General features: G+C 51.7%; 1 protein-coding gene across 4 annotated transcripts in view; it reads right to left on the reverse strand.

Moving 5' to 3' along the window:
- Nucleotides 1-24679, reverse strand: part of BAIAP2 (BAR/IMD domain containing adaptor protein 2) — an 80474-nt gene that overhangs the window by 20033 nt on the left and 35762 nt on the right. For all 4 annotated transcript variants that reach the window (XM_090059706.1, XM_090059702.1, XM_090059705.1 and 1 more), the window contains exons 4-6: nucleotides 19550-19611; nucleotides 18741-18812; nucleotides 17849-17986 (exon numbers count right to left, since the gene is read on the reverse strand). In XM_090059706.1, the coding sequence (XP_089915832.1) occupies nucleotides 17849-17986; nucleotides 18741-18812; nucleotides 19550-19611 (272 nt within the window). The remainder of the gene's footprint in view (nucleotides 1-17848; nucleotides 17987-18740; nucleotides 18813-19549; nucleotides 19612-24679) is intronic.

Raw genomic sequence — 24679 nt, forward strand, 5'->3', positions numbered from 1 at the left:
TGCTGCTCGGGGAGAGGCCTGCGAGAGCCGCCCACGCTGCGGGAAACGGGGCGAAGCTCCCTGCTGGCATGGCCCAGGTGCGGGAGCCGCCATCCCCGTCGCCTGCAGCAGCCTCTTCATCAGGATGACGGCTGCATCACCCTCCCACCCGGGGTATTGTGTGATGCGCATAATGCAGCCATCTCCCAGAGCTGCTGAGAGCACCCGGAAGCAATTAGGAACCTGCCCCTTCTCTTCTCCAGCCCGTCTCCCCCTCCCTAGCCCACTCGCTTGTGCTCACCTGCCCCCCGGGACAGGGACCTGGCCTTTCTCTGGGGCCACGCGCACCGAGACGCACATGTCCACACCACGCGGAGGTGACTCAGAAGTGTCCTTAGAGCAGAAACACCGGAAGCCACCCAAAATGGCTCTCTGGCCCATGCCATCAGGTGTGCTGCTTGGACAGACTGCACAGTTGGGGCCAGCCCCACATCTCACACAGCACCAGCCCCAAACACACGCGGGCATCTGCCCTGGGCTGCTCTGCTTTGGGTCGTCTATACCAGGGAGGCTCAAGCAGGGGCCATGCACCCCAGGGTGCCTTGAGATCCTTTCCAGGGGGCTACATAGTGTTAGCACTACCGTGTTTGGAAAGACAAGTCACAGGATGAGCCTGGAGATTTCCAAGAGAAATCCATAGGTGTGGTTTTTCCGGGTTCTTTGCAATAGAAAAGCTGCTCTGTTATTTTTACGTATTCTAACAAAGAGCTGGCATATTTTTTTTAATGTATTCTAACACCTGGCATTTTCTGAGGGCGGCTTTGAGTGCACCCAGGGGTGCTTTGAAACTAAAATGCTGGAGAACCATTGGTCTATAAAGTTCAAATGTACCGTGCCTTTGACTCGACTTCAGATTAATACTGCTAACTACATCTCTGGTGGAAGAAGCAAGACAGAAATCTCCGGCTAGCTGGGAAACACTCGCAGCTTCGCCAAGGCCAGGCCAAGCTCCCTGCTCCACCCAGCTGGATGCCTGCTGGGGCAAAAGAAGACACCACATCTATTAATGACTACCAAACCCCAAGGAGCTGATCAGGGAGACAGTAAGCAAGAAGCGTGCTGGAGGATTCAGAGATGGGAACATCTGCTCGTTGCTGGGTGGATGCCAGCTACTTATTCACTTTACGAGGGATGCCAAAGGTTGTGCCCACCTATTAATTCAGTCTGGGTTCAGGGGAGCTGGGCTTGGACAGTTCCCAATTCATTCCCAGCCCCTGAACTGCTCCTTTCTAAAGAGCATGGATAACTTCAACCAACAGCATGCCAGAGAGAGTGCTCCAGTTCAACCTGCTGTGGATCACGCTCCTTTTCTGCCTCCTCCTCTGCTCTAGAAGGCGACAGAGTCACGAACAGCTTTGCAGTCTGGGCAAAATTAAACGTGGCTGGAGGACTCCGAGCTCTCCTGGAAAACAGCCATACTGGGAATTTGAGGTCCTGCGGCTTTCTGCCCCTCTCCAATTTTTAATCGAGCTGTAGCAATTTCAGCTTCCGAGCCCCTTGGCACATTTGTGCAACACAGAAAATGGGGCGAAACTCATCTGGGAAATGGCCAGTGAGATAATGTGATCGGCTCAACACCCCCATGAGAGCTCGTATCAGATCAGGGCTAGCACTGGGGAACTCCTGGCTCTCGGTCCAGTGGTTGGACTATGCCTTCCTCCTCTTCCTTGGAAAATGGCCATGTTGTGCATGCAAAAGCTTCCTGGACCAGGTCCTCCCCCCGCCAAGCTCCAATTCAAATGTCATTAGGGAGAAATCTCTCTGCAATCACAAGCTGCATTTAGAAAACCTTCAAACTCTTCCCCAGTCTTCCCTCCGCCTTCATGCCGGCGCCAATGCTCTGGAACGGAAGTAAATCAAGGTAAGTGACCTAACAATGCTCCCTGGCTCAGTACACGATGAAACGGGTAGTAACTCAAAGGATTTGCAAAGTGCAGCTGCTGGGCTGCATAGAGACCAAAACCCAGTGAATCGGAGACGGGTTGTCAGGCTGTGGACAGGCGGCATGAAGTGAAGGTAATTGAGAGAAAAAACCCGGGCCGGACTGTCACAGCAGCCGTAGCCAGGTGCATGAGCCCTCCTGTTCCCTGCAGCCTGGAGCCTTCTCAGCAGCCAGTGGCAAGTTACAGTGGATGCGCGAGCTCCCAGCTGAGCGCGCTGGAGGAGCAGCGTCTTACCATGGTCTGGACCCGGTGCAGGGAGCGCTCTGCAAACAAAACACCAACTGCTCTCTCTCGGCATCCCACTGGCATCGAATGGCCAGAGGTGTTGAACAGAGAGACCCTGCACAGACCCTGGCTGGTTTGTTTTTTTAAGTTTTCATTTCTTTTGCATCTACACATTCATTCATGTGCTTTAAGTAATGCGTATTAAATCTAGTACCTTCATGGTGAGGTACTTGGAAAAAGCACATTAGCCTATTTTAATGCGCATTAGCTAAAGAGCATTTTTTGTGATGTTTTAATGCGCATTAGAATAGGCCAATGCACATTAAAGTGCATGTGTAGATTTGCCCTGCAGGATCAGAGGGCAGGCAGTCTCTGCTCTCAGCCACCACTACTCACTTCCACCTGTTTGTTCACGTTCCCCTCCTCTCCCAGCCCAAAGTGGGAAGAGAATAACACCTCAGTCCCTTTTTTAAGAAGGACAATGCAAGTGCAAAGCCACAGCCAATGGCAGGGATGCTCGGGGGCAGCGGTGGGACCCGGAACGCCCTTGAACCCGTGTTATTCAGCAGACTGAGCAGCCTGCTGCAAAGACTCCTCCTACATAGTTTGACTTTGTTGAACAAGAAGCAGCATCAATCCAACGTGAGTCACTTGAAAGTGAGAGTGGCTGGTCCTGCACCAGGCCGGGGACTCGGGTTTCACCTGGCACAGGACGCCTGGAGCCAGGTCCTCCCAGGGCGTAAGGGCGGTGAGGAAGAACATGACCTCTGGACACAAAGGACAGCCCTGGGGTCAGTCAGCCTCCTGTGAAAGGCAGGATGCAGCGATTTCCATGAGCTTCGCTAGATCCCCGGCTGTTATCACCATTTACAAATCCATGAGCAAGAACCCTTGATCTAACTCTTTGATTTTAGTCCGGTCTTGCAATTGTACTTGAGCGATTTCCCTCAAGAAAGGCTGCGTCTCCCACTGGCTGAGTATCAAAGTTGATTTGCAACTAGAAAGATCCAGCACTGCTTTTTTCCCCCCCCTTTGCTACTCAGGAGGACACGCATTCAAACAGTTGTGCAGCTTACTGCGTCTTTATCCAGATTCTTTGATTTTACACTATGTTGGAAAATGCAACCCTTTCATTTACTAGATGATTAATTATTTACTCATCTTTGTAGGGATGGATATGGGAATTCAATTAAAAACACCACTGTAGAGGGTTTTTTGTTTAGTTAAATAAAACATTATTTAGTTGCTTGATGCATAAGAAAGAGGTTTTAAGGCAAAACATGTTTCGGGAGCTCGCTCATTTATCAGCCAGGGATGGCTACCTACAACTAGTGAACTGAGTTCATTACTCCTAGCCCGCAGGCTGTGCAGTTTTAGGACTGGTAGATCTCAGCCTCTCCCCTAATTTCTATCATAGGTTAGCGCAGCAAAAACAAACCCTTTCCAGCTTTTTTCCACCCCCACCACTTTCTCTGCTTACAGTGATCTCAGGAAACCAGATCTTACGATGACAGGCTGAGAGCCATGGGACTCTTTAGCCTGGAAAAGCGCAGGCTCAGGGGTGATGTGATGGCCACCTACAAGTTTATCAGGGGTGACCACCAGGATCTGGGGGAACGTCTGTTCACCAGAGCGCCCCGAGGGATGACGAGGTCGAACGGTCACAAACTCCTGCGAGACCGTTTCAGGCTGGACATGAGGAAGACTTTCTTTCCTGTCCGAGCCCCCAAGGTCTGGAGCAGTCTGCCAGCGGAGGTGGTTCAAGCGCCTACATTGAACACCTTCAAGAGTAAATTGGATGCTTATCTTGCTGGGATCCTATGACCCCAGCTGACTTCCTGCCCCTTGGGCGGGGGGCTGGACTCGACGATCTCCCGAGGTCTCTTCCGGCCCTGATGTCTATGAAATCTATGAAATCTCGATACCGAACCAAGTAGACCAGGGGTATCAAAGTCATCCCGTCTCATGGGCTGGGTGAGGGGCTTCAAGCCGACCCACAAGTCTTAGGTTGGAAACCCCTGAACTAGACTGAAGAGAGGAAAATATTCTCTCTGTAGCTGCTGAGGAGGAGCTAAGCGTAGCGCTTTGGGAACCTCATGATTTCAGCTGCTCAGACAGAAATGACCCCCTCCCTGTTCAATGGTTTGCCTTTCCTAACATTTCAATGCATAACAGGTACCACCTGGATAATTTATATTTAAAATTATCCCAAAATCGGAAATAGGAAGGCTTGGCCTTCAATAAGGTTGCTGATTTCCGATGGAAAAAGGTTGCATAGGCTTACTTGGAAGAAAAAATATTTAAATAAAAAAAAAATCCAGTAATAATTTCCCAGTAAATAAATAAATAAAATATGTAGCCACTCTGATGCAAAGTCCCAGACAAGCTAGCCCCAACTGACCGGCTCGCGGAGATGCTAGAGCCCAGCCCTCCCCAGACAACAGGCAGCTCTAGAAAGCGTTTCTGGGTTTCTAGGTTGAAGAGCCTTCAAATAACTCTCTCCTCCCCTGTGTAAAAACATTATGTTAAATTCAACAGGAACAGAGATGACCTAATTAGCAATGTCAGCACTTTGTCTCTCCACCAAAGGGAGCAGAGATTCGGGGCGGGGGGAAGAAATTTTGTTTTATGGCTGTTGCTGCTTTAGGCTTGATGCTCTCCTGCTGGGGAAGGGGGGACAGCACTGAAAGACAGAGAAGAAAAAATCCTGCAAAGCATCAAAAATCTGCGACATGTCAACAAAGTCTGGATGAACTGAGCGTTGCAAAACACAGTATTGAGGCCTGAACACGGGAGCCCGTGACCAGCGAGAAGGGCACGTGCACCGCCAGCAAGGTGGAAGCCGTCCTCTGCCGGGCTACACAGACAGCCCGCGCGAATGATTCCCCGACCAGCCGCCATTCCCACAGCCTACAGCTTCAACTCTCTGGCTCATGCACCGTGTTATAAGGGTGCTGCTAAAATTAATGCAGGCCCATACAGCTTAATACAAGCAGTTAGGTCTGCTTCGCCAGGCTAGGTAGCTACCCTAGAACGGTGCATCTTTAGGAGAAAATTGACTGTTTCCACTCTCCAGCAGCTCAAAGTGAAGAGAAAGAGAAGAACATCTTAGTGGGAAGATTATGCCGGAGCAGAAGAAAGCACATTTCACAGCTTCCAACTTGCACAGCTGTTATCCCGGGAAGAGTGGGGGTTGTAGAGAATGAGATGGTTTTAGACCAACAAGTTCTTCCCAGATGCTACCAGCAGGCTCAAAGGCTTGTAGCACATTGACATGGAAGGTATGGGAAAAGTTAAAAAGGACCAAAAATAAATAAATTGGAGATTCAAACCCTTTGACTTGTGCTGATGACAAACTCTTGAAAACAGTGGGCATCATATTGGGAATTTGCTGAAGTATTCAACATGAACGTACGCTCATTAGATGAATTCTTCCACTTGTTTATTGAGAGAAACAAAGCCATGGCAGCTAGTCAACAGTGTAAACCAAGGGCAGTGCTAATCATCATCGTACCGAGTGGGCCGGCGGGGGATCACCCCTGAGGACAACATTACTGGTGATTAGGGGAGAGAGTGAGCAGCACGCCGACAGGTGCTGCCAGCACCTCTACACTGGGGCGCGTCTACATGAGATGCTAAATGTGCAGTAGACTAATTCTACTGCGCATTAACACGTCACGGCAAAACCCGTGCTATTACTGTATTAGTCTACTGCGCATTACCATCGCTCAAAAGGCATGCACCGGTGCTTACTGCACAGTACTGCTGGTTATTGCATAATTGATTTAGTACCTGATAATACAGGTACTAAACTTAATACTAAACTTACCTGTAAGGTACTAAACTTAATGAGCACTAACTATGGCACATTAATGAACGTGTAGATATGCCCTGGGAGGAGGTAATAACACCGATCAGGGTAATGTAACAGGGTGGTGAGCCCATGGCCCAGCCAGAGCTCCTCACCCATCCTATAAGCATGGGCCTTGCACCAGCCCAACCTTCAGCCCTTCTCTGGAAGTAGGACGATCCCTCTGGCTCTGGCCCAGGACAGTAGTGTAGCAAGCTTATTTGGGTCTAGGTTGTCTCCTCCCTGCACACTGCTGCTTCACCCAAGTTGTCTCCCTCTGCTCTCCCCTCTGAGGTTTTAAGTCACTCATGGGATATTCCCTCATTACCTAAATGCCTGCAGCTGGGCTTCTTCAACAAGGTGGCCTGCTCCCTCTTCAAGGGCCAGGCCATTTGCTAGTAGCCTTCACCTCCCTGCAGGGGGGCTGCAAAGAGGACGGAGCTGGGCTGTTCTCACTGGGGACAGATGACAGAAGGAGCAATGGGCTCAAGGTGCAGCAAGGGAAGTTGAGGTTGGATATTAGGGAAAATTCTCTCACTAGGAGGGTGGTGAAGCCCTGGAACAGGCTCCCCAGGGAGGTGGTGGAGTCTCTATCCTTGGCGGTGTTTAAGACCCGGGCAGATGAAGCCCTGTCTGGAATGATGGAGTCAGGGCTGGTCCTGCTTGAAGCAGGGGGCTGGACTAGATGTGACCTCCTGAGCTTCCTTCCCATCCTCATTCCCTGCAATTCTATGATTCTGAGTTAATTAGCAATTAAAGAAAGGCCGGGAAGGCCTGAAGCACTGCTCAGTAACAGCTCCTCGCTACCTCCTCCCAGCCCCATGGCACGGCACAGAGGTGCACCCTATGCTGAGCCAGAAGCAGACCTGAGGAGACATCCTATGCTATTATTAAAATAAGAAAAGAAGTCAGCGTAAACACTTGGCAGGGTGACAGGTTTCGGAGAATCTCGGAGCCGTCAGGCCGGAAGGGACCTCCCAAGGTCACATCTAGTCCAACCCCTGTCAAGGCAGGATCATCCTGTCGAAACCACCCTAGGCGAGTGTTTGCCTAACCTGTTCTTAAAACTGCGTGAGCAGCCCTCACCCACCCAGGCACGCTGCCCGAAAACCTCAAGGACACCACGGCTTCCTGCAGGGAGTCGGTGGAGGTCGGGGGGTACAAATCTTTCCTGATCTCATATGCGTTGATGGGGCTGCCTTGGAGCAGAGGAGCAAGGCCCTCTAAGACCAAAGTCTCCAGGGCTTGCTTGCTTTCTCTTTTTCTGTCTCTCTCTTTTTTTTTTAGTTCTAGCAGGAACATTTTAGTCAGATTCAAAAAGGGACCAGACACATTCTTGGAGGAAAGTGGCATTTGTAGCTATTGAGCATGGGAACGAGGGGCACAGCTTCTGAATCAGAACTGCCTGGACCTTAAATGCTAGAGGCTGCAAGTGAGAGAGAGGAGTGGTGGGGAAATAAAGCCCTGATCAGATCCAGATGCTGGAGAAATGGGTCTGATCAGGGCTTTATTTCCCCCATGAGTGACTTAAAACCTCAGAGGTGAGGGCAGAGGGAGGAAACGGGAGTGGAGTGAAGGAGCAGTGTGCTGACAAGAGACAACCTAGACCCAAGTAAGACTGGGCAAGACAGACCTAGGATCTAGCCCAGTAAATGGCCATTACTGTGCTCTTGTCTTTTTAACATCAGCTTACCCTGGTCCAAATTCCCAATCCCGGCTGCAGCCAGCACCTAACACCCTTACAGCCCTTGCTATCACAACTTCAAACTAAGTTTGCTACTCTGAGCCCCCTACAATTTATGAAGGAGCAAAACCGCCTTGCTCTTCCTCTGCCATGAGCAGTAACCGTGCTTCTCAGCCACCGACTCGTATGTTTTTATCGCCTGCCCTGCGACAGGGGAGGCTGTGATGGCTTTCCCGGGTGATGCTGAATGGTAGTCAGGATGCCAAGGGTCTCTCAGGGGTGCAAGAGGAATGGTGCTCCTTTTTCTACAGCTATTCAGCCCCATTGCTCATGGCACCTGGGCTAGAAACCCTAGAGCTGGCAGGAGCTGTGGGAAAGACCCTCAGGAACATGCTTCCAGGGCAGGGTTAGCACCAGCTAGGAGCCACTGCAGAGCGCTCACCTGGTCACAAATGCTAGCTAACAACCTCCTGGCACCTTCACAGTCCGGGGGCTCAGGCCTGCCAGGCTCCGCGTGCTCTGGTTCCCATCCAGCAAAGCACTTTGGCAGCCGCCTTCAAAACACAGGCACTGGACGCAAGTTCAAACCTGAGACGAGCGACTTGGCAGACAGCAGTGGCTGTGCCTACAGCTCCCCGGAGCCAGCCTCCCCCATTGCCAGTCTCATCTAGGTGGAAGCCTTTGGGGTTTTGCTTCGATTTCACTGTAGAGGGAACTAAAAGTCTCACTTCAGCCCTGGAGATGTGGACACTTCTCAAAGAAAACCCCACTGCAACCCGGAGACTGAAGGCTGTGAACCCAGCTGAAGATGACCTCAGCTTCCCTTTGGATAATTAACAGAAACAGGGCTGGGGAACAGCCGTGAGGGCGACCAGGGAAGCCACGAGATGCTACCAAAATGGCCATAAACCCTCTGGGAGACCACAGGGTTGTGCACGTGCCGACACGCAATGACCCGTCCCGCAGGCCCAGCTCTAGGCCACCGCGCACCAGCATGGTTCGGCTCCCTGACGGGCACCCCGTGCAGCTCGCTCAGGGCACGGCACGGCTCTCGATGCTCCGTGCAGCCTCCTCTTTGCAAGTAAGTGGATCTGGGGGGCAGAGTCTCAGTGCCTGAGTCACACATCGTGGCAGCGCAGCTGGAAAATCTTAGTCAAACGTTTAATCCAGGAGTTTTGCAATGCCCTTCAAAGGGGGGGGGAAAAAAAAAAAAGAAAGGAGATTTTCTCCTCCTCTGTGCCTCTCAGGCAGAAGTGCTCAGACTCTCCAAATGCACACATATGCATCCTGGTGCTCGGGGGCTACTCTGACATACTTTCCTCCATCAGGCATCCAGCAGGCTGTAAAGCTGCTGCACTAGTAAACGTTAGCAGGAGTGTCTCATCGCTCAGGTTATCTGTGGCCAGCACTTCTGACTCACCACATTGCTCTCGTCCCTTTGTTTAAATGCCTTGAGAGCTGCCCTCTTGCACACTGCCCACAGCGTGGCATGTGTCCGGGCACACGTGTAAGACTAAGGCACACACCTACACGGCATTATCCATGTTACCCCACTCGTGCATCTGTCCTGGCTTCACTCCAGCTCTACCCTAGATTACAAGCAGGCGGAGGCACGGCTGCACTCTTGACAACAGTAATGAGACAACAGGACCGAGAGGAAGAAAACACGCGTGCATCCTTGACGAGGCTGACACGTGCCCTGAACCCGAGCCCTGGGGAAGCGCACGTGGCGCTGCCGGTCTGCAAAGCCCTTGTAGCTGCTGACTCCAGCGATGCACGCTGCATTACTCCCTGCTGCCCCTTTTCTCCCGACAACACGGTCAGCCCGCTCCTGCAGCAGCAGCTCTGCCACCTCGTCTCCCAGTCCTGCTCCCCCCGCACCGTGTCAGTCAACACGCATCGTTTGAACGACTGCTCATTTGCTGCCAAGGCCTGACAAGCGGATCCCAAAGCAGGACACAAATTGCATTCTCTTTGCATGAAGCACTTTGCTTAGTGAGCAGAGCCGCGCGGACAGCTTCTGCACTAGCTGAAGCTCATCGGATGTGAAATGTGCATCGCCGAGTCTCTGGAGCACAAGGCTCATAATTTGGCCGCTTCTAAGACTCCGGCGTGCCGTTTTGTCTCCCTGTGAACGACTGTCGTTTCTCATTAGGTTTCCCGTCTCACGGGCCTCTTCTTCAGGGCAGCAGCCCATCCGCTCCCTGCGCCAGAGCACACCGTGCACACGTACAATATTATATAAAATACAGACAAAGAACTAAAACAGCAACCAACTGCTCTCTTTGGCTGCCTGCGTGGGTGTTTCAAGATCAGCCACTTAAAACAATCCCTCAGCATGGAGAGCATCTGGGATGCGTCTTCATCAGCTTGCTAAACGCAGGAGGATTTTTCTTCTGAGGCCACGTTCCAGAATTCGAAAAGTCTTCACCTGCGCAGAAATAGCTCGGAGGAGCTGTTTCCAGGAGATGAATGAGGCAGCTTGGCTTATGGAAAAAGGGGTTTTAAAAAAAAGCCACACACACACACATAAACAGGAACAGAAACAGGTTTCTAACAGGGGCTGATAGTGCTGCTGAGCTGTAGCCAAGGGAACTCGGCATAGACACAACCTCACAATCCTCTACTTGACCTTAAAGAGAACGGGGTACAGCTGTAGCAGCTGAATAGAAAATGGGGACAAGACCTGTTCCCTCTTCTCGCTGTCCCACCCTATCAAACCAACTTGCCATATAGACCCCCAAAGGGGGCAAGTGCATATTTAAGGCTCCTCTAGCACCAAACCCAAAGCTATTTGCTGGCAGGAGGAACCAGGGAGCCCCGCTGCCTCTCTGAAGGCTGAGGGATGCCAAGCACCAAGATGGACATCTCCGAAGAGGCTCCCAGGAGCTTGCCAGCTCTCCTTGCTTCCTGTTGGGTTGGAAAGGCAATGGGGTGGGCTTAGCTGCTTCCCCCGGCGGAAACTGGTGATAACGAAGATGTTGCATGGCAAGTGCACGACGGCAGGGTCGCGGGGGGGAAGCCGCGTGGGAATTTTTCCTGGCCTTCAGCAGAGGAAGCAGGAAGGGTCGTAGGTGACAGTTCAGGCTGGATTCGTCGAATTCAGACTCCCCTGCCAAGTCTGATTTGATAAGAGGAGAAGCAAGTCAGGTCGGTGGGAAAACTCAACCACCATAACCATGAGCAGGAGGCAGAGATCCCCCCAGGAGAGATGTTAAATAACCCCCTTACTTCCCCACCTCCCCGCACCTGTGCTCAGGAAGGAAGAGAGAGGCCGTTTGTCGTGTTCGTCTCAAGTCAGAAGGCAACACAGCCCAGCTCCCCGCATCCAGCCACTGAAAATCGGGAGCTGCCTCGGAGGTTTTACATAAGTCTTCCCCGTTTGTCTCTTTATATAAGCCCCGGTGGCCTGGTTTGAGCCGACTCATCAATTACTGCTTCCTGACCTATAACTAAAATTATTTTGCCTTATGGGAATATCAAAACGAGGCCTCAATTACAAAAAGTTTATTGCAACTCGAGGCTGTTTGACCTGATGGTATTTAACGCTTAAAATATGCAGACTGGAGTGGCGCGTGTGCGTCTCTCTGAAGACACTAAGATACCTTGCCAGGAGTTATAATCCAATCAAGGACTAATTTAACATAACCTCCCCTTCTAGAAAAGGCTGCCAAGCCTCTCTCCCCACCCCACTGAACAGCAGAAAGCAGCAGGAAAGAGAGCCCAGCAAGGCCGGGTGAAAGATGCCCACCCTCCCTTATGCAGGGTGGCAAGCCAGGTGGGATGGGTGCCAGGGTCAGTCTCTCTGCAGATGCTTTCCCTGTGACCATGTCCTCGGCCCCCCTCTCCTGGAGCCGAAGCAAATAATTCACCCCCCTCTCAGACAGCCTCTCCAGGCCCCAGCCCCTGGTCAGCATTTGGGAGCGTGCGGCCCAGCCAGCTGGGTTCGGCCTCTCCAACCGCTGATGCCCCGAGGCCTGCGCCTTGCGTGTGGGCGCTCATCTGGCTCCTGCTGCCCGAGAGGCTTCCAGGCAGCCGCAGCAGCGATGGGAACGAGCGGAAAAAGAAGGATGGCGTTGAGCTCAGAGCGCCTGGGTGCATCAGAAACCGGGTATGACAACCCTGCCCCTCTGGAGCAAGGCCAGTCGACTTTTTGGGGAATGTTCTCGGTACCAACAGCCGGGGCCAGGGGAGGAATCTAGACACCGCAAAAGGGACGCACACAAGTCTGTGCGTTTAACGCTGAAGCGCCGCAGCAACCGTCTATAGACTGGTCGATGGCACCAGGCCATGCCTTTGGGCACAAGCACGTCTCCCGGTACAGCTTTGCACACTAGACTTAACTCCCAGATGCAAGTGATAAATAATTCAACTGGGGAAGGAGGGTGAAGCACAGAGAAAGAAGAGGGGCACACAGACCCTGGTGGGGGAAACTGAGGCACCCTGGTATATGGGACACAAAGCCCCAGGCAGGAAGGAGTGGGAGGGTTCAAGGAGCCCCCTCACCTATGGTGTGAGTTTCCCTTGGTGAGCAAAACCCTCTTCTTCTCTTCCACGATTGGAAATGAGATGGAAAATAAGAGGCAGATCTTAGTGGTCAAGAGCAACGAGGCTAAAGGAGGAATCCCTGATGCAGGAAGCCAGAGACAAGCCACACAAGTGGTTCTTCTTCCTTAACACAAGCCAAGCCAGGTTTGCCCTCGCCCCGTGAATCCCTCTTGATTGCAAATCTCAGACCAGAACAGACAGCCGTGCCCTTCATCCACTCTGCCAAGGTCACCGGTGTGGAGAAAACCTTGGGCGATGTCTACACAAAAGACTTCAGCTGGCCTGGTTATGTCAGTCTGGGGTGCAGACAGCACTGCCGCCAGCCAGTGCGATTCTTGCTGGCAGAAACCCCTGGTACCAAGACTGCCTTTACCAGGAGAACTTGCTTTGCCCTATGCCAGCAGAAAGCTGAGCTTTGCTGGAGCTGTGCAGTGCTATTCTTACCCCAGCAAAGTGCTCCTGGCACAGACACGGCCACAGCTGGGGCTTTGGGGCACACATACATGGTTAATGAGCAGCAAGCTCTCTTGCATCATCCCGGCGAGCCCATCACCTGCTGCATTAAACAGGCGGCTTTCACAAACCAACTTCATTGTTAACCTGTTAATTCAGGTCTCAACTGTGGCCAGGATGCGACTGGGGTTCAGCTGTAATTTGTTCAGTGAGGCTCAGGTATGTTTGTTTAATCTGAATATTGCTTGCTTAGTCTTCCTAATACAATCCATAAAGCAGTGCACAGAACTGGCTTGTCCTTCTGACCTCCAATACGTGCCAAGACCCCTGAAGAGAGAGATCCCTTTGCTAAGGGATGTCGGAGCCACTTGGCCAAACCCTTGGTCCTCACTTATACCCGAGCCGTGAGCAGCGAGGAGCTGGGCTAGGCGGACACAGGACTCGGTAACAGCAGCTCATAGCCGCAGGCCAGACGGGAAGAGTCAGCGGCCTGAAACCTCACTACACCAGACCCAATCTCAAGGCCCGAAGTAAAGACACTTTAGAGCACTGAGACGCTCACAAATGGTCACTGCAAAACAAACAAATGGCCGCTGCAATGTATTAAATACCGTCCAGCGCTAGCAGGACAGATCACGGACACACATCAACTAAGCGCGTTAAAAGCTGCTCATAGGCACCGTCATGTGGAAGCAGAGCTCTTTCCACTGTGAACCCTAGCATGGTTTGCTCACATCCATCCTTAGAGTCTGTCCTTCATCTAGTTAACAGAGAAAGGAAAACATGTATGGGTGTTCACACTGCAGCTGGAGCTTTTCAGACCCAAAAGAGACAGAAGAGATCTGGATTAGCTCTTCACCGGCACCCGAAGTTCGTGCACAAGGGGCTTTGGTGATTTGGGTTTCGGTTTGCTTGGAAGTGGATGTTGCTCTTTGTACCTGAGCAAAGCAATTGCATGTTCAGCTGGGCAAGTTCACGTGGAGTGCCTGATGGGTCTCAGCCACGGGTCTTTCCCTTTGTGAACACATCATCTCATGTGGGATGCTTCTGCTGAGCTCTGAATGCCTCCCCACCTGCTAAATCAGACACAGCAAGAGATCTCTTGCACCTTTCAGTGATAAACCAGCCCACGTAGCATCCTGGTCCAAGCAAGCCCCTCGTCCTACCACACAGTAGCCCTTAAGGTTCCCATTGCCTAGACATGGTGGAGCAAGGATGGGTTAAGGGAAGAGGGAGCTGGAGCTCCTGGGACGGTTGGGGATGAAGGAAGGAAGCAACTCATTCAAAGCCCACTTAAAGAGCATCTTCTTGTCCCCTCCAGCTGGGGCCCAAATTCGAAACTTGGGTTTTACTTCCTGACAACAACAAAATGCTGTGATTTAGCAGACAACAAACCCACATAAAAGAGCTGTCACATCTACCGCAGCTCTCAAGAAAGGCGGCAGTAGATGGCAGAGCATCTGAATCCCGATGACCGTTCAACAGGCACTTGCAAAGTACTGCAATATCTTAAAAGTGCACAAGTCTTCAAAGCAAAAGCAGATTTCCTTTCTTTATTGAGCAGAATCAATTTTTTCTAACCACCAGGATGTTCTTGCTGGCAGCCACTTCTCCCACTATTAGAGAGGATAATCTCCAAGGGTCCAGCTCTTGTGTGACAGGTCTCCTTTTCAAATGCGGGCTCAAGGAGGCTCGGCTCCGGTTGCTGACGGTACTGAGAAGAGCTTTTGGCATCCTGGTTACAAGCCCAGGTGGATGGCAGTGGTGTTACAAGGCCACCACAAAGGTGGCACCATGCCAATCCCAACTCCTCTCCTACAAGTGCTAATGCCCTTGCTGAGAAAGGCGCAGCTCGCTAGCTTCCCATATGGAGCGAGCAGTCAGAGAGCTCGTATCCTGATGGAACAAGACTGAATGTGCACGTGACTGCAGCCGTTCAGCCAAGGATCTTGAGCTGGCCTTAAAGCCTGTTTCCAGGGAAGGCAGCAAGATATCCCGTTCTCTGTGCCCCAGGCAAGAGGCTTCCCCCTCTGACCAGCTGCTCTTTAGATGCTGGAAGTCAGAAGAGTGGAGCTGCAGACGCGATGAACCACAACGGGTGGTGAAGCTCCGTTCCTGGCAGGGTCAGCCTTTGTGCTGAGCCAAGGCAAGAATCAAAACAAAAGGGGAAATGTTCTGGGCGGGGGACAAGGAGAAAGGTCAAGACGCAGGAAGAGGATGACCGTAGCGGGCAGGCCTCGCCTCTGGAATGGCTCGCGTGCCCCAGGGAGCAGAGCCAACGGTTGTGCTGACTCGTCCCCCCGACTCCGCTTCGAATTTGCAAGCCAGTCTCGCACGGCCCTTTCTGCGAGCCATGAAACAAAGCCTCTCCCTTCCTTCCAAAGTGTTTGTCTTAAAAAGCTGCCTCGGCTGAAAAGTTTATCTTCCAACATTTTGCAATAGGTGTTTAGAACAAGAGTCCAGCTGAGCCTTGGACATTTAGAGGTCCCCTCCCACAGCCATGCGGAGCAGTTTTACCAACTGGCCAAAACCCCAGCTTTCAAATACACCAGAAATAAAAGAGTGACATAATGGCAAGCGTTGCCATAAAGGGTGTGTTGTTCCTTCCTGTCTGCTGCAGACCTGCAACGTAGACACACTGGCCAGCCCCGAGCAGAGGGGAAACAGCACTCGGTCCAATTCAGCAGTGGCAACTTTTTATTTTAATCCACACAAATCCAGCCATTGAGCAGTTTTCACGGCTCTTTTTAAGCCTACAAGCCATCATATGGCTTTTTCAAAGAGATAAGCACTTCCTAAATGCCTACTCTGGAAAGATAAAGAGAGTCAGAGCCTGATCCTCTTCCCCTCCACCCGAGCAAGCACCGCCTACGGAGAGAGCCCGTGTATCTGTCAGCTCGTGGCAGGAACATCAAATGCTCAGTTTGATGGGCTGCAACGAACAGTCACTACCTCCCTGTAGCTTGTGGTAAAAGGCACAGATGGGAAAGAGCTGGGGGGAATCCATATGGACTAACTCGGGTAGACACCCTGGGCGAAGGGCAAAACTCCTTCCAAGTCGGGGCAAGGCCCACTCCCCAGCTAGTTGGGTACCTCTGTGGGACATGCCGCAGGCCCCCCTCATCTGTTCAGCCTCACTGATCCTCATACCTTGCATTTCCTACAGGTACTGGTGCCCAATGGTCTGCAATTCTCTCTCAGCTAATGATAAAGAAGAATGAACATCTCCTTTCCCCCCCACTATCGTGTACATGGGCAAATTGTCACGTGTACAAGTGCCCTTTGCTATGCTGTGTTTTTCTCATCGGACCTGATGAAGAAAGCCTTGCATTCGAAAGCTTGCCTAACTCTCCCAACTACACAGCTGGCCCAATAAAAGCCTAAGCCCTAAGGAATCCTTGCCTCTTACAAAGAAACAGACACTTGGATGCACAATCAGGTCTTTTTGCTGGGCAGACAGGACCCCAAAGTACGTTTAGTGCCCCCACAGACTCGGAAGGAGCCGTGTAAACCTTATTTGACTTGTACAAATCCTTCCTGGACAGCCCTAGGTGTTTAGAGGGCGCATAGAAATAAGAGCTCAATACACAGCAGTATAAAACACAAAATAAAAACGAGTCTCCCTTCTGGAGGCTGCAGATGGGACTGCTGATAAACACCTCTGTCGTTCCCCTTCAGTGATCTTTCTGATCCACGCTGCCAAAAGAGTAATTTGCTCCCTGGATTTTGGTACAATTAGAAATGTCACTTCCCCTGCATAACTTTCACTCTAATTATCTGCTGATTACTTTGCACATGCTTTTCGGTACACAGCCCTTCAACAGAGCTGGGGTGGGGAGTCGTCATCCGGGCTTGGGGACCGGTTGGGAAGGGTGACTTGTCATTCGAGTAACCTTTGATTAATGTCAGTCCCGGGGGTAATGCGGCAGCTCCCGCAAAAGGTCACTTGCAAGAGGCAGGATTGTGCAGCTCCTCTGGCCCATGCACTAATTCTCCCCCGCACCCCTCCCATGCAACAGGAATGTGTCAGGACTGCTGTGTTTACCCCATGGCCTTGGTGATGGGAACAGGCCTGGACAAGCAGAGAGAGCATTTTAGGCTACCACGTGCTTGCAGACAGATGCGCTGCTTATTCTGACTTGCTGCAGACTGACAGGGGGGCAGGTGAAGTTTGTATCTCGGGTCACTGACATCCATGGGAGACTAACGCCTGGTATAAACCCAGTCATTAACCCGCTCTGGGCCCAGCTCTGTCCTGCTGCTGTCACAGTCATCCCTGGTGCTGCGTGCATCAGTGGCAACTTTCAGAACCCTTTGCCAGATGCATTTTAATCAGACGTTATTCCCAGACTTTCTCCTTGCTTGGAAATCCAGAAGCTTGAGCTTCTATATCTGACAAAATGTCACGCTCCCCTCACTGAGACCGGGCCACTGTGCTGAGCTGCTTGCCTGCCTATCTAGGGACTCTGTGGCACTCTCAGGAGGACGCAATCAAAATCTGATTAGAAAGCAGTAAGGAGTATTCAAGTATCCTTGAATCAGAAGTCACTGCTTACTCAAGTTATTTGCTGTCTCCAATGAGGGCCCCTCCAGCCTGCGCTTGCCATCCTGTCACACCCAAGGGAAGTGGGAAAGCGGAGAGGCATTGCAAAGGGAGAGGCCCTGGAGAAGATCTCTGCAGAAAGAGACCGGCAGGGAGAGGTATCTAGCACAATGGAATTTCACCAGGATGAAAATCTTCCTGGTTCAGTCACCAGTAAGAGGCAACTGCAGTCAATTCAAGGAGAGAGAATTAATTAATCGAGCTGCAGAGCAAAAAGGGTTTTGCAAAGTCAAGCACCGTTCCCTAATTTAGGGACAGCACAGAGAGGGAGACAACCCAGCCAGGGTCACGGGGCTGGAGCAGGAACCAGCCCCCCAAAATTGCCGGTCCCATGGGCCACGGTCCCTGGACTCGTATCTAATAGGAAAACGCAGGGCCTTTACCTAAAGAGCTGATGCAGCTGGGCAAGTTGTGTGCAGCATGAAACAGCTGCCTTATGGAAAAGCAGTCTCGTGGGCATCCTCAACACTGGACAAAGCCCCCAGGCAGGGCAAGAGTCCTACCTGCAGCTCCTTGTCTGTGTACTTCTGCGGGTTTTTGCTCCCTTGGCTCTTCTTGCGAAGTTTCTTCAGCTCTGCCTGGCACTTGTCCAGCGCATCTCCTTTGCTCCGCTGCTCTGTCTGGTATTTTTTCAGTGCAGCCTGGAGAGAGCACAGCAGAAAAGCTCTGAAGAGCAGAAACTGGGTTCTCCGCACCAGATGAGCACAGATCACGCCCTCGCAGCAGCCGCGGCCTGTCAGGCTCAGGGTTTGAAGGGCATGTTTAAAGGCAAATGCACAGTCCTCTTCCTCCAAGAGCTGCGGGGGCACCATGCTCCCAACAATCCAGAAATACCGAGAGCAGAAATACCGTCTCCATTGTAGTTTCATAGTAGGATACAGAGGTAAGGAATGGAAAATCGCTAAAAGCAATGAAAAGTTGATTTCATGCTGACCAGGCGATCGGAAAGCATCTAACATGCTCCAAACACTACTGGAATCCAAATCAATAGTTGCTGAATTAGTATCAGTTCTTGCAAACTAAACTGGGAAATGCACATCTTACAATGCCCAGAACCCGCTAGCCTGGAGGCCACAACAGAGTGTGAAAAGCTCATGGTGGGCACAGCAGGAGGAAGAGAAGTGAAGCCTGCAGGTTTGCAGAGGACAGCAGGAGGGGATTGTTTTTGCTTAAAAAGCTGTAAAAGGGCCATTATTGAAATAGGAGCCTTCTGGGTGCCTGGGCTTTAACCCTGGCAGCAGTATCTGGACCTACACAAAGGTGAGCAGAATGAGCCATGCAAGGGTGCAAGTCTTTCCCCCACCCTGATGGAGGAAGAAACAGGGCAGCAATGAGGATATCAGGAAGTGCTGATAAAATTCTTATGCTGGTTAAATAAGGGTTTGATTTACTTACACTGAGGTACCGGGAGTCCAGCTCAACCTTCTGCTCCAGTTGTATGAGGAGCTCGTTGTGAAAGGACTTCAGCTGCAAACAAAAGGAGAAATGCACAGTGGATGCCCTGGATTCAAAACCAAACAAACACACAGAGAGAAGCAGAAGAGGGGATCCCTGCCCTGGGCACCATGAACTGAGGAGTACTCAGACAAGACAGTAATGGGCTGGTGGGGAGCGGATGACAGAGCAAGAGCAATCGTGGGGATGGCTGGGTTGCGGAGCTGCTGCGGAGAGAGACTGGTTAGCATCAGGACAGCCAACTGGATAGGGGAAGGCAGGTGGATGATTGCCTGGATGGATAAAGGAAGCAAGGCTGATGGACAGAGAGAAACAGATGGGAGCTCACTCGGAGAGAGGGTCAACGTGGAGCTGGACACGTGAAACAAGCCAGGGACAGGAATCGGAGCCCACTGGGTTCCTCAGTCTCAGGCCTGGAGGCTTCCCTTAGATGCGCACTGGCTTTGTGGAATAATACCCAAGCAGGCTGGTTCTTCCATTCAGACAATGAAACATGACCCAGTCCTCTCAAGGCATCCCAGTGCACCTCCGACCTGCCTCTGGGCATATTCCTTTGCTCAGCCTCAGGGTTTATTACAGGAGGTTTCTACTCTGAGCAGTTACTTCATGCAAGCTCTCTGCAGCACCACACTCCCCTCTCCTGCTAAAGCTGAACCAGCAGAGACACCTGCTCGTCCGAAAGTCTGCCTACTGCTCCCCACAGGTGTTTGGCTCCTCCAGAAACTGCCCGCAAGCTGGGTGCCACTTACCATGTCTTCCAGCTGGTTCTGGATTTGCCTGTGGACTTCTGCCATCTGGAACAGCACGTCCCCTGGGGAGGCAAGAGACAGAAGGGGAAGCATTAGAGACCTCTGGCGCTCAGCAGCCCTCCCATGCCGCTGGGAGCGATGGGAGCACTAGCACGGGTGGGGTGGCAGGAAGGAGAGCTCGTGCAAAGTGCGCGGAGTAGCTCTGGGGACTTGGGGAGTGTTTGTCAGATGCTCGTTTAAGTCAAGTCTCGCATGCGCAGACGTTGAGCTGGGACACGCAGACTTTTTTGAGGATGAAAAGGAAACAGAAAAGAGAACAGGCAGCGGGCTGACGGCACCTCTCGGGAGCCCTGCCCCAACACGAGTGCACCCTGCCTGCCAGCTCACCCCGGCGGAGGCACAGGCAGCGCTAGGGGCGCACATGCCGAATGCCAGCAGGTTTGCGGCGGCTGCGGTGTGTGCATCCTAACGTGAAGGGGACGCGGCACCCAGAGTCTGGAGGGAGCAAGGGCATGGACACACCGCCAGGATAAAATGACATTAAAGCCCCAAGCATCATTAAGCACCGTCAGTCAGAATACAGAGCTTGGGCCAAATCTTTACCTAGAAAACACCCAAACTTGGTTCCCCCGTCCTCTCCCAAGCCTCAGCCCACCAGTGCAAAGACCAAGTGCCCTCGTGGACAGGTTAACGTTTCACTACTAGGGTGAACACTCACTACGAGTGTAGCACGTGCACGGGGGTCCCAATAAAGCAGCATTAGCCCTGCCTACTGTGTCGCATCAAGGAGACAGTCACTAAACACAAGTTCTCTTAACTTATCTGGTCACAGCTTCCACAGGTTTGGTTTGACTAACCCAACTCTGACTGCATTTGCCGGCTCTTCCTTTGACGTGCACCGTGCTGGAAGAGCAACCGGGCAGAGGAGACAAGGAGGCATCTGCAAATTGTCCCAGGACCCGGAGCAGCAGCTACTCTGGAGGGAATGAAATGCTCAGACCTTCCCTAGGGTGTAGGTTGTAGCCATGTTGGTTTAAGGACATAGGCAGACACGGGTCTTTGGGTAAATCCGATATCTTTTAATAGACTAACTCAAATAGTTGGAAAAATTCTTCTTAGTGAGCTTTCAGGCACAAACATCCTTTGTCAGGCTGAGGAAGTGTCTGCAGACGGTCCGCGCTCTTCCTGGATGGAGTGGTAAAGCAGCCAGAGGCCAGTACGTATGCAAGAAAGGCAGATCTTCCCTAAACGCCCGAGGCGTCTGGACAGCAGCAGTGATTTAGGGTCCTCCACGTGTCGCACCAAGTGCAAGCCTCCACACACACACACACACACACACACACACACACACACACCCCCCCCCTCAGCAGGCCACCCTGCAGTCTGGCCCAAAGTTTCAAGCCTAGATGGCAAGTTATTTGTGGAATGAAAACAGGAGTTGCATTTCACAGCTCTTCTGGGCTCCCAGCCTAAAGCTCAGACTGCGATCTTGGCAGCTTCGCTACGGTAAGGAGGATCAGGAAGGGTCTGCAGTCAGATGGGAGACCTCCAGAGCAGCCCAGGAGATGCAGAAAGGGGCAACAGCTGGTGGGTGTAGTTCATAACGAAGCCTGGTGCTGCAGGGAGCCGCAATGACTGTTCTTCAAATTGGAGCTGGGGTGATGTTGCAGCCACTCGTGGTCACCAAGAGACCCCTGGGTACTTTCCTGGTCTAGGAGGTGCTAGTGCCAGGGTCCCAGCTGGGCTAGGTTGTGTTATTCCCCAGCTCTGCTTCAGAGAGACAATTCCTCTCTTCCCCTTCCCAACCTCAGGCACACGCTACGGGAGACGTGCGCCTTGCCACATTCTGCGACACAAGCAAAGGCACTGTGGTGCGGCGGGGGGGACCCACTGTTTCTCTCGTTTCTATAGCTACACCATTGCTCATGTCCTTGGAGATCCCCAAGGAGGCGAGGCAAGATCCCATCCCAGCAACATAGCAACCCAGCAAAAAGGACACCTGAGCCAGCCCGGCTCTGCCAGGAGCAGACAAAGCTGCATCCAAGGAGAGCCGCTGCAGCCCCAGAAGCGGATGATGTCTAGTCTTCTGCAGGGGATAAAGCTGAAATCCCAGGAGCATTACATGTCCCTGGGAAGACTCTGCAATATGCTCAGAGAGGCCACTTGAGGGCCCAGGATGCAAAGGTGACAGAGCTCCTGCCAAGAGAAAGCTTGAAAAACTAACTCAGTGGACACAGGAGCAGTAGCCATAGTTACAGCCACTAATCCCTGCTCAGCCTGGCATTTTCCCTGCAGCACAGGCCATTTTGAACTGCACAAGGGATGCAGCAAGGAACAATTTGCCCCCGTTGTTCCCTTCTGCACTGACGCCCCCTTCCAAGCCCCTCCTGCCTCCAGAGAAGGGCAGCCACTGCACGCCTGCTGCCGCACAGGCCCCACGATGGCAGCCAGCACCATGCATCTACATCCTTCCTCTTTCACAAAGGGGTTCTCTTCCCAATTCACAGGATACATGTCAGCCTTCAGCCCAACTGGCAGCTCTCGCTAACAGCAGCACGGCAGGGTGAGACCTCCAGAAAGGTCTCGCCGAAAATTGCAAAACCCCCCATTGCCCAGTCTTGGCAACAGCAGCTGGCTAGCCACAGGTGCAATTCTGCAACCTTGCAAGCCACGTGTTTCCTCATCCATGCGCAGTTGTGGTTTCCACTTGGCTCTTGTCAGCTCAGCACCCAGGATCAGTGTTTGCAAATTTGTCTGTCCAGGGGAAAAGCAAGCAGAGCCCCGTGCTGTGCAAAGTGCACTGAAGTGCTTCCCTTGCCTGTCAAGTGTTAGCTACAAGCGCAGCACGAGAGCACTTCTTGCCCCTGATCCCACTCAGCAGATTATTAAGAGGGCCAGGAATTCCCCAGTTCTCAAGCAGGGTCCTACAGCTCCCTGAAACCCTTTCAAGGGGTGCTTTGAGATCCTTTCAGGGGTGCCACCGTGAACCTTGTGGGTAGGCTACTGGTAAGAGGCAGAAACAGGTCTACAGCCCAACCTTTTATTTGCTTGCACTTTAAAACATGAAAATAAATATTTATCTCAAAGTCTATCTGGCTACCTGCTACAGCACAATCTGTATTCTCACCTATACCGGCTGGGGCACTCGAGAGGCGGGAAGAGGCTGGCATGCAGATTGGCAGCAGGTCTTCTGGAATTGGCTAAATTCTCCAAATCTCCTTCCAGCCTATGCCCAATACGTATAAATGGCTGGTTTTAACATTCTAATAAATGATCTCTGATTGGTTTTGTTGAAATGTCTTCGTTTCCCTGGAACTGCTGGAACTGGACTGAACCAGATCTCTTGTGGACTTGGAAGAGCTCAATGGATGCATCTACATGTGCGCTTTAATGCGCATTAGCCTACTTTAATACATATTAAAGCATCACTAAAATGTTCATTAAAATAGGCTAATGTTCATTAAGCATCATTTTAAAACTGTGCTCTTTAGTTAATGCGCATTAAGACAGGCTAAGTACCTCACACTGGAGGGACTAGATTCAATGCGCATTACCTAAAGTGCATTAATGCATGTGCAGATGTGCCCAATTAGTTGGGATTTATATCCTTAGGAAAGAAAGGGGGAGGGTTTCTCACCCCCTTTCCTTCCCAATGTGGAACATTGTTCAATGCTGGCCTGTTTCTTCTTACTTTATGGTCTTCTCTGACAAGGCTGTTTTTGTTTCTACAATTGATTTAAGCATCTTAACAGAAATACATCTATTATAGCAATAAAACATCTAATGCATTTGATTACATCAATCACTTCTTCTCATACTTTACTATGATACAATATATATGGATTATTTAATGTATGGTCTTCCTTTATGTCCTTTCACCCTTGTGCTTTGTTTAATTGTGTTCAATGGCTTCCTTTACTTTGCTGACCAAGTCAGTTGTCACATCTGCAAAGGTTCCCACTACGGTGACACAAACAGGTTTTTGGCCTTTGGCTTAGCAACACTTTTCCAGGTCCCTTGAAAATAGCCAAGGCTGGCAATACCACGTAATATGGGCACTGTTAGATGTGGTGATGGGATTCACGAGATAAAATTCAGAACTGCCCAGACTAGGGGCAATGTTTTTGGCTGGAGTGCCAAAAACACCTGCAACCTCGATTTGTTAGATGTCAGTGTGCTGGGTCAGATGGCAGGGGAGTCGCAAGGGGCCTGATCCTTGTTGCACCAGTGCAGCCCCAGCCCCTTCCCTGCCGTCCATCCTGAGGTGCATGTGCCAAGCAAAATGTCTTCATGTGCCACACGCTAGCACCCATGCCGAGGGTTGCCTACCCCTGTCATAGACCTTAAGTGTAGGAGGCTGCAAGTGACAGAGGAACAGGGGAAAGACCCTGGTCAGACCCAGTTCACGCTCCCTCTCAGGGTCCACTCCCTGCCGCTGTGCGACACGAGACTGGGCACGATGGACCTGTCTGACCCAGCGAACGGCTGTTCTCGTGCTCGTAGGAATCCATTGCGTCAAAACCATTTGGCCCCGTCATGGGCTTACTGAAGTCTTTGCAGCAGAAGAACTGCTCTATTTTTTCCATAGTCAAAAATGAGTGGATATTCGAACTGGCATTTTCCAAGGTGCCTTGAGCCCACAGAGGTGGAGAGCCTCTGCTCCGGGGTCTGACCTTGGGCCGGGCCAGCCTGCGGATACAGATGTATTGCTCCTACTCTGCAGCGCTATCAAACCACGCCTTGACTTGCAAGGGGCTGAGGACCATGCACGCTGTGTGCGGGTCCCTCTTGGGCGCCAGCCATGTGGACCAATTTAAAAAAAAAAACCAGAAAATCCTACGGAGGCTTCCTTCCTTTGCAGACCTGAATTCTCCATCCTTTGCCCGGGTTCACCACTTCTCAAAGCCCTTTCTAAACCCCGGCAAGTTGCAGTGTACGAAACACCAATCCTTGTGTTATTGTGGGGCAACTGGCAGGGGGGCAATCCAGGTGCCCTAAAACAAGCCATGCCTACAGGCACTGAGCAAAGCTGCAGGGTCAGCCAGGCAGGAGGGAGGGAGAGAAAGGCCCCAAAATACCAGCCCAGCACCACACACGCTGTTCAATCGTTCCTCCACACTAGGGCCCTGG

This window comes from Crocodylus siamensis, chromosome 8 (assembly GCF_052110815.1).
Source record: "Crocodylus siamensis isolate JL-2025a chromosome 8, ASM5211081v1, whole genome shotgun sequence".
Taxonomy (NCBI): Eukaryota; Metazoa; Chordata; order Crocodylia; family Crocodylidae; genus Crocodylus; species Crocodylus siamensis.